At 51.3% G+C, this 9,716-nt stretch overlaps 1 protein-coding gene across 1 annotated transcript; it reads left to right on the top strand.

Annotated features, from left to right (window-relative positions):
- Positions 1-1,566: 1,566 nt before the first annotated feature.
- LOC311329199 (phosphatidylcholine:ceramide cholinephosphotransferase 2-like) lies at positions 1,567-5,692 on the top strand (the record flags this gene model as incomplete). The annotated part of the gene is made up of 5 exons (XM_084463075.1): positions 1,567-2,060; positions 3,391-3,508; positions 3,721-3,874; positions 4,611-4,777; positions 5,507-5,692. 5 exons carry the CDS (start codon positions 1,567-1,569, stop codon positions 5,690-5,692), a joined length of 1,119 nt encoding a protein of 372 aa, XP_084319201.1.
- Positions 5,693-9,716: the final 4,024 nt, after the last annotated feature.

Here is a 9,716-nt window from a genome sequence, read left to right as displayed (position 1 = left end):
CGAGGGTCGTCACCGAAATGTAGAGCTGGGTGTCATCGGCATAGCGATGGTAACTCATGTTGTTCCTTCTCATGACATGGCGTAGGGGTCACATGTCCAGACTGAGAAGTAAGGGTCCTAGAACTGATCCTTGTCATAACGTAAGAGTTCATAACCCTGCTCTGTGGGGGACGAGGGTCAGAGTTCATAACCCTGCTCTGTGGAGGACGAGGGTCAAAGTTCATAACCCTGCTCTGTGGAGGAAGAGGGTCAGAGTTCATAACCCTGCTCTGTGGGGGACGAGGGTCAGAGTTCATAACCCTGCTCTGTGGAGGAAGAGGGTTAGAGTTCATAACCCTGCTCTGTGGAGGACGAGGGGTCAGAGTTCATAACCCTGCTCTGTGGAGGACGAGGGTCAGAGTTCATCCTGTATCTTGGTCTTCCTCCATGTGCGCTCAGCTCTCCTGCATGTTCTCTTAAGTTCATTCATCTCCTCGTTCCTCATGGAGCTGGTTGCTCAGCTACGTTTCTCACTTTCATCAGTGCTACAGAGTCAAGGGCTGCATCCAGTTTATCATTAAAGATGATCTCTCTTCCAGGGCTGTTAGGCTATGTGTTCATCTCTCTCTCTCTCTCTCTCTCTCTCTCTCTCTCTCCACCTCTCTCTCTCTCCTCGCTCTCTCCACCTCTCTCTCTCTCTCTCTCTCTCCACCTCTCTCTCCCTCTCCCACCTCTCCTCTCTCTCTCTCTCTCTCTCTACCTCTCTCTCCCTCTCTCTCTCTCTCTCCTCTCTCTCTCTCTACCTCTCTCTCTCTCTCTCTCTACCTCTCTCTCTCTCTCTCTCTCTCTCTCTCTTTATCTCCTCCTTCCAGGGCAGGTAATCCAATTAGTGTGATTGAAGGAATGTGTGATGTCATTATGGTTTCCGCCCCAGAATGAACAATGTTATCTCTATCTGACTATCCTGACTTTGAAATAACTATCTCTCTCTCTCACACACTCACACACACACACACACACACATTCACACACACTCACTTTTACTCACACATGCGCGTGCACACACACACACACACACACAAATAAACTAATCTGAATGGGACAACCTGTGTGCAGTAGACAGCGTACGTGTGTGTGTGTGCGTGTGTGTGTGTGCGTGTGCGTGTGCGTGTGCGTGTGTGTGTGGGTGTGACAGCTTTTAAGGAGTGTCTCTCAGGTTACTCCAAGTCAGACTTTACTCTCTGCTGCTTAACTTCCTGGTTTTTGCTTGTGTGTGTGTGTGTGTGTGTGTGTGTGTGCGTGTGTGTGTGTGAGAGAGAGTGGGGGTGGGAGGGGTCAGGGACATGCCTGTTAGACTCATTCTTTTAACCTGCTGTTGATGAGAATGCTTTTAACACGTGTGTGTGTGTGTGTGTGTGTGTGTGTGTGTGTTTGCAGGTCTGAAGCCTGGTTGATCAACACACTCTGCTGAAGCCTGATTGGTCAAGGGATACTTTATCAAGTCCCTGATTGGCAGACAAGCTTGGAGGCCCCGGTTGGTGACTTGGGAGTGAGAGAGAGAGAGAGAGAGAGAGAGAGAGAGAGACTATGGCGGCCTCAGAGTTGATGGCCGACGACCAGGACAGCGAGAACGTTCACCTGGAGGTCTCGGTGACGATGGAGAACCCCCCTCCCCCTCCCCCGCGCGCAGCCAAGAGCCCCGCCCCCGCGGCCGACCACGGCGGGAAGCGTTGCCACGGCAGCCGGGCGTCCAGCCGTCTGATGCGCTCGCTCCACAGCGGCCTGAAGAGACACCGCGACTACGTCAGGATCTCCGTGCCCGAGGGGCGGGGCAACCAGCTGCCGCGCGAGTGGTGGAAAACGGGCGTGGCCTTCGTGTACGCGCTGTTCAACCTCGTCCTGACCACCGTCATCATCACCGTGGTGCACGAGAGGGTCCCGGACAAGTCGGTCAGCCCGCCGCTGCCCGACAAGTTCTTTGACTACGTGGAGCGCGTTCCGTGGGCGTTCACGGTGACGGAGGTGAACGGACTCATCCTGATGGGCCTGTGGTTCATCCAATGGCTGTTCCTCAAACACAAGTGAGATCTACTGCGCCGCGTCACTCATCCACACCCACGCTTTCATCCAAAGCGACTTTTATATATTATTTATTTACTTATTTAAGCAATAAGCCACTCGAGGTCGTGCTTTACTGTGGTGATTGTGGCGCGTCCGCAGACAGGAAGTGGAGTGGCGTAGGAACCACAGCCGTGTTAATAACCACAGTGAAGCACGACCTCCAGTGGCTTATTGCTGTCATTACATATCTGCAGCTCAGGGACAAACAGGAACGTCTGTCTGAGTTGACATAATAACATCAGCAGAACGCGTCCTGTCTGCCGGCGCCCACGCCACTCGGCTACAGTTACACATCTCGCTTCACATCCTGGATGAACACACCCTCACACACCAGCCATCACTGGATGAACACGCCCTCACACCCCAGCCATCCCTGGAGGAACACGCCCTCACACCCCAGCCATCACACTGATAAACACGCCCTCACACCCCAGCCATCACTGGGTGAACACGCCCTCACACCCCAGCCATCACTGGGTGAACACGCCCTCACACCCCAGCCATCCCTGGATGAACACGCCCTCACACCCCAGCCATCACACTGATAAACACACCCTCACACCCCAGCCATCACACTGATAAACACGCCCTCACACCCCAGCCATCACTGATAAACACGCCCTCACACCCCAGCCATCACACTGATAAACACGCCCTCACACCTCAGCCATCACACTGATAAACACGCCCTCACACCCCAGCCATCACTGATAAACACGCCCTCACACCCCAGCCATCACTGGATAAACACGCCCTCACACCCCAGCCATCACTGGATAAACACGCCCTCACACCCCAGCCATCACACTGATACACCTCAATAGATAAAACCAGCTTGTCTACCTGAACACGCCGGGGAAAGAGGGTTTTAGTTCTGCTGCTTTTACATTTGTGCAAAATCTATCTACCCTAGTACTACAGCAATACTGCAGGAATACTACCCTAGTACTACAGCAATACTGCAGGAATACTACCCTAGTACTACTGCAATACTACCCTAGTACTACAGCAATACTACCCTAGTACTACAGCAATACTACCCTAGTACTACTGCAATACTACCCTAGTACTACTGCAATACTACCCTAGTACTACAGAAATACTGCAGGAATACTACCATAGGTCTATCTGTAGCTTCTGACTCCTCCCCCAGGTCTATCTGTAACTTCTGACTCCTCCCCCTGACTCCTCCCCCAGGTCTATCTGTAACTTCTGACTCCTCCCCCAGGTGTATCTGTAACTTCTGACTCCTCCCCCAGGTGTATCTGTAACTTCTGACTCCTCCCCCAGGTCTATCATTGGCCGGCGGTGTTTCTTCCTCATTGGGACTCTGTACATGTACCGCTGTGTCACCATGTACATCACCACCCTGCCTGTACCCAGCAAGCACATGAACTGTGCCCCTAAGGTGAGCACACGCACGCACACACACACACACACACACACGCACGCACACACACACACACACACTCACACACACAAGCACACACACACACAAGCACTTTCTCATACAGTACACACACGCACACACATGCACGCACACACACACACACACAGACTCAGACTCTCTCATAACACTTGTCTAATAGTGAGCTAACCCCCCCGCCCCCCCCCCCCCAGCTGGACGGTGACTCTGAGGCGAAGGTGCGTCGGATCCTGGGCCTGATGTCCGGGGGCGGTCTGTCCATCACCGGCCAACACCTCCTGTGTGGAGACTTCCTGTACAGCGGTCACACCGTCATGCTCACGCTGGCCTACCTCTTCATCAAGGAGTGTGAGTGGATCTGAACCCTCACAATCTGAACCCTCACAATCTGAACCCTCACAATCTGAACCCTCACAATCTGAACCCTCACAATCTGAACCCTCACAATCTGAACCCCCACAATCTGAACCCTCACAATCTGAACCCCCACAATCTGAACCCCCACAATCTGAACCCCCACAATCTGAACCCTCACAATCTGAACCCCCACAATCTGAACCCTCACAATCTGAACCCCCACAATCTGAACTCCCACAATCTGAACCCTCACAATCTGAACCCTCACAATCTGAACCCTCACAATCTGAACCCTCACAATCTGAACCCTGAGGTCATGTGACGCTTATTAAACATTCCAACATGGAGGGAGAGGCCTTCTATTGGCTGCCCACAGCTGGAACACATTCAAGATGATAGAATCTCCCAAACTCTAAAAACATTCATGTTCAGCACTGTAGGCTATATATATTTACATATTTTTGAATATTATTTATAGTCTTTTTTTGGTTCAAAACTGTTTTGAATTATGTATTGTCAAATTATTTTCTTTTCATTATTGTGTAAAGCACTTTGAATTGTATTTAATTTTATGAATATATGCTATACAAATACACCTGACTTGACACGCACACACACACACACACACACACGCACACACGCACACACACACACACACACACACACACACCGTGTTGAGCAGGTTATGAGCGTTGACGTTAGCGTTGGTGCTTCCTGTTCCTCTCAGACTCCCCCCCCTCTCTCTGGTGGTATCAGTGGATCTGCTGGTTGCTAAGCGCCGGGGGAGTGGTCTGCATCCTGATTGGCCACGAGCACTACAGCATCGACGTGGTCATCGCCTACTTCATCACCTCCAGGCTCTTCTGGTGGTACCACACTATGGCCAATTCACAGGTACACACACACACACACACACACACACACTTCACTCTTCAGTACCAGTATGCCCGTACCACACTGCCCTCTGCTGCCCGTTACACAGAACTGTGCCGGAGAAACTTTCAAGCTTTCTTCAAACTAAATATCCACTCTCTATCAAACCCTTTCAAAATATCCACTCTCTATCAAACCCTTTCAAAACATCCACTCTCTATCAAACCCTTTCAAAACATCCACTCTCTAACCCTTTCAAAATATCCACTCTCTATCAAACCCTTTCAAAATATCCACTCTCTATCATACCCTTTCAAAATATCCACTCTCTAACCCTTTCCTTACCTCATTTCCACCCTCTAATCTTTCCTAACCTCTTTTCCTAACCTCTATCTAACTTTTAATAACGTCTATCTAACCTTTTCCTACGATCTTTTCCTAACCTCTATCTAACCTTTCCAAACTTTATCTAACCTTTCCTAACCTCTATCTAACCTTTCCTAACCTCTATCTAACCTTTCCTAACCTCTATCTAACCTTTCCTAACCTCTATCTAACCTTTCCTAACCTCTATCTAACCTTCCCTAACCTCTATCTAACCTTTCCTAACCTCTATCTAACCTTTCCTAACCTCTATCTAACCTTTCCTAACCTCTATCTAACCTTTCCTAACCTCTATCTAACCTTTCCTAACCTCTATCTAACCTTTCCTAACCTCTATCTAACCTTTCCTAACCTCTTTCTCCTCAGGCTCTGCGAGGGACTCCTAACAACTACCTCTCTAGGACCTGGTGGAACCCCGTGTTTAACTTCCTGGAACAGAACGTCCACACCAGGGTTCCGTGCGTGTTCTCCTGGCCCATCTCCCCGTCCTCCTGCTGCTCCCGCACCCCCTGCGAACGCTACTCCATGGTGCAGAGCGGGAGAGAGGAGTGAGGAGAGGAGGGGTGTGACCGTTATCTCTCCCTTCTCTGGAGAGAGAGGAGTGAGGAGGAGAGGAGGGGTGTGACGGTATCTCTCCCTTCTCTGGAGAGAGAGGAGTGAGGAGGAGAGGAGGGGTATGACGGGTATCTCTCCCTTCTCTGGAGAGAGAGGAGTGAGGAGGAGAGGAGGGGTGTGACCGTTATCTCTCCCTTCTCTGGAGAGAGAGGAGTGAGGAGGAGAGGAGGGGTGTGACGGGTATCTCTCCCTTCTCTGGAGAGAGAGGAGCGAGGAGGAGAGGAGGGGTGTGACGGGTATCTCTCCCTTCTCTGGAGAGAGAGGAGTGAGGAGGAGAGGAGGGGTATGACGGGTATCTCCCTTCTCTGGAGAGAGAGTGGAGGAACAGAGAGAGACTGGTCTGAGGCGGTCGAGCGTTGTCCTCTCAGATAGGAGGGCCATGTGTCGGACTGCCTACAACCAATAGAGAACAGTCTTATTCCTTCCCCTCAACCATTGGACCAATAGAAAACTGTCTTGCTACTTTCTCCCTCCAATGTCAACCAATCGTAATTGGTTGTACGTGGGAGCGCTAGCCAACCCTGGCCCGGGGAGAGCAGCCGTGGCGCCGGGGATGATGGGAATGTTCTACAGCCGTGCTGGGGGGCGTTTCTATGACAACGACCCCAAAGCTATTTTCAACCATCTGTGGAAGTTTCGCCGTTACTGAACTGTTCATGTTTGTATGTATTTTGTTTGTTTTGTTTAAGGTGTATTTTGTCAACCGTTGTCTTGAATAATTGTTTTGATAATAAACCCGGTATTTTTACTGAGCTGAGACTGGCGTGTGGTGGAGCCATCTGCTGGTAGCTAGGAGAAAGACGGGTGTGTTCAAAACCCAAACATTGCAAAACATGTTTTGACAATGAACTCATCCCATTTCCAGACTGAACTCACCCGTTTCCAGACTGAACTCACCCCACACACCCGTTTCCAGACTGAACTCACCTCACACACCCGTTTCCAGACTGAACTCACCCCACACACCCGTTTCCAGACTGAACTCACCTCACACACCCGTTTCCAGACTGAACTCACCCCACAAGAGCAGAACACACAGAATCACATCAGATTAAAACTTTTATTTTGGTCAATAAAACCACACAACAGTGAATAAACCCAGTCTATAAAGCCCCGCAGTCATTTCATACCTTAAATATCACAAACGAACCCTGAGAAAAACCCTTTTTACAGCCTCTCACCCAGATGGGATTAACAGACCAGACTCCTGTTGGAGAGATTATCCTCTGAAGTGTCTAAATTAAACTAACACCAACTTCCTAAATCTAAAACTCAAAGCTGGTGCACTATTAAAACATGTTTCTAATATGCAAATTAGCAGATAAAAAAAATCATCCGATCACATAAAGTCTAAAATCACACGAGAGGCCAGGAAGGAAAAAGCTGCTCCCTCATTGGTCGATAGCTCTGAGAACAGCTTCCTGTGGTGGGTCTCCTCCCTGCTACTGAGACAGTGTGTGTGTGTGTGTGTGAGAGTGTGTGTGTGTTACAGTGCATGAATAAGCAACAGTGTGAACTCCCAGATCTCTAACTGTGCAGGTGTTGGAGTGGGAGGCGGCTAAAGAACGACTAGCAGACAAACCAGCAGTGATTGTGTGTGAACGGTGATGTGTTTTTCTAACCATGGGTTACAGTGAGTTTATAACGTGCAAATGAGTGTGTCTGTGTGTGTGTCTGTGAGTGTGTCTGTGTGTGAGTGTGTGTGTGTGTGTGCGGTCCACTCTGTCTGGTCCAGGCTCCATCTCTGCAGAGGTAGACAGAAACCAGAAGACATGAGGGGTCAGAGACCAGCAGCCCCACAGTCTGACCTCAACACCCCCCCAACACCCTCAACACCCCCAACACCCTCAACACCCTCAATAACCCCCTCTCCCTCTGACCCCCAACACCCTCAACACCCCCCCAACACCCTCAACACCCCCCCAACACCCTCAACACCCCTCTGACCCTCAACACCCCCAACACCCCTCTGACCCTCAACACCCCCCAACACCCTCAACACCCCTCTGACCCTCAACACCCCCCCAACACCCTCAACACCCCTCTGACCCTCAACACCCTCAACACCCCCCAACACCCTCAACACCCCTCTGACCCTCAACACCCTCAATAACCCCCTCTCCCTCTGACCCCCAACACCCTCAACACCCCCCCAACACGGTGAGGAGAGGAAGGTGAGGAAGAGGAAGGAGAGGAGGAAGGTTAGGGTATTTACATGGTTCCTGAATCTTCTTACTTCTCTTCTTCCTCTTCCCCTGAAACACAGAGGAGAGTTCATAAACACACACACACACACACACACACGCGCACACACACACACGCGCGCACACACACACACACACACACACACACACGTACATAGTTGTCCCGCGCAGACCAGCCAGGGTACAGCTGCATGTGTAACTGACGTTCCTTAAGAGCCAAGTCATAGTATTTAGACTGCTCCTCTCTGGATAGACTGTGCCACTAGAGAGAGAGAGGGGGGGAGAGAGAGAGAGAGAGGGTGAGAGAGAGGGAGAGAGAGGGGGGAGAGAGAGAGAGGGGGGGGGAGAGAGAGAGGGGGTGACAGAGATGGAGGGTGAGAGAGAGAGGGAGGGAGAGGGAGGGAGAGAGAGAGAGGGAGGGAGAGAGAGAGAGGGAGGGAGAGAGAGAGAGGGAGGGAGAGGGTGGGAGAGAGAGAGAGGGAGGGAGAGGGTGGGAGAGAGAGAGAGGGAGGGAGAGGGTGGGAGAGAGAGAGAGGGAGGGAGAGGGTGGGAGAGAGAGAGAGAGAGAAAGATTGAGGGAGAGAGGGAGGGAGAGGGAGAGAGAGTGTGAGAGAGATGGAGAGAGAGGGAGAGAGGGAGGGAGAGGGAGACAGTGCATGAGAGAGATGGAGAGAGAGAGAGGGAGAGAGAGAGTGCGTGAGAGAGATGGAGAGAGAGAGAGGGGGAGAGAGATGGAGAGAGATGGAGAGAGAGAGGGAGAGGTAACACCATTACATATCTGGCGGGAAATTAAAGTCCAGCCAAAATACAGCAACATATGTCAATAAGAGTTGATTGTAGTAAAAAAGCGTCGTCTCTAGTAATAAGTAGTAGAGTTGAGCAGTAGAGGACATGCTGGTGAAGGAAGCTCCGCCCACCCTCCTCCCCAGGACGCGGTTGATGGCCGAGCTCTCTCGGAGCATGGACTCTTGCACCACGTTGGGCCTCATCTCCCTCATGTACAGCATGAAGGCGTTCATCGGCTTCTTAACGTGGATCCTCCCGGGGGCGTCCGACGGAGGCCGGGGGGGCTGGAGGTCCTTCTGCAGTCTGCTGGGGAGGGGTCAGATTCTTTAGGATCCCAGAGGTCAGAGGTGAGAGAGAGAGAGGAGAGAGAGAAAAGAAAGGAGGAGAAGGCTCACCTCTTCGTGGCATCACCGTGGTGATAGGGGTGTGGCTTGATGTGGGCGTTGATCTGAGGGGTGGAGACGGTGGGGGCATAAAACCTGAGAGAGAGAGAGAGAGAGAGAGAGAGGGGGAGAGAGAGAGAGAGAGAGAGGAGATGGGACATACCTGTCTGTGTGTGTGTGTGTGTGTGTGTGTGTGTGTGTGTCTGCATGCGCGCGTGGGTGTGTGTGTGTGCGCGCGTCTCACCAGCCCAGTGGAGGACTCATCTGCTGCAGCCTGCCTGGGTTCAGGTGGTAGGGGTCGTGGAGGTCAGGGGTCAAGTGGTAGGGGTCGTGGAAGTCAAGGTTCAGGTGATGTCTGGGGTCTCCTAGGGAGAGAGGCAGGGGTTAGAGTCACACCACATTACAATATAAACCTCTTCCCATCACACCTGTGTGAACTGTGTGGGCGCCTGTGTGTGTGTGTGTGTGTGTGTGTGTGTATGTGTGTGTGTGTGTGTTAACCACATAATTTTCTCTATGCAAGAGAGGTGTCTTCCTAGAAGGTGTTAAAATCTCGCCAACGTTACAGTTGTCAGTTATAAACCACAG

This window comes from Borostomias antarcticus (genome assembly GCF_949987555.1).
Source record: "Borostomias antarcticus genome assembly, contig: scaffold_1020, whole genome shotgun sequence".
Lineage (NCBI taxonomy): Eukaryota > Metazoa > Chordata > Actinopteri > Stomiiformes > Stomiidae > Borostomias > Borostomias antarcticus.
This window is presented reverse-complemented; position numbering and strand designations above follow the sequence as displayed.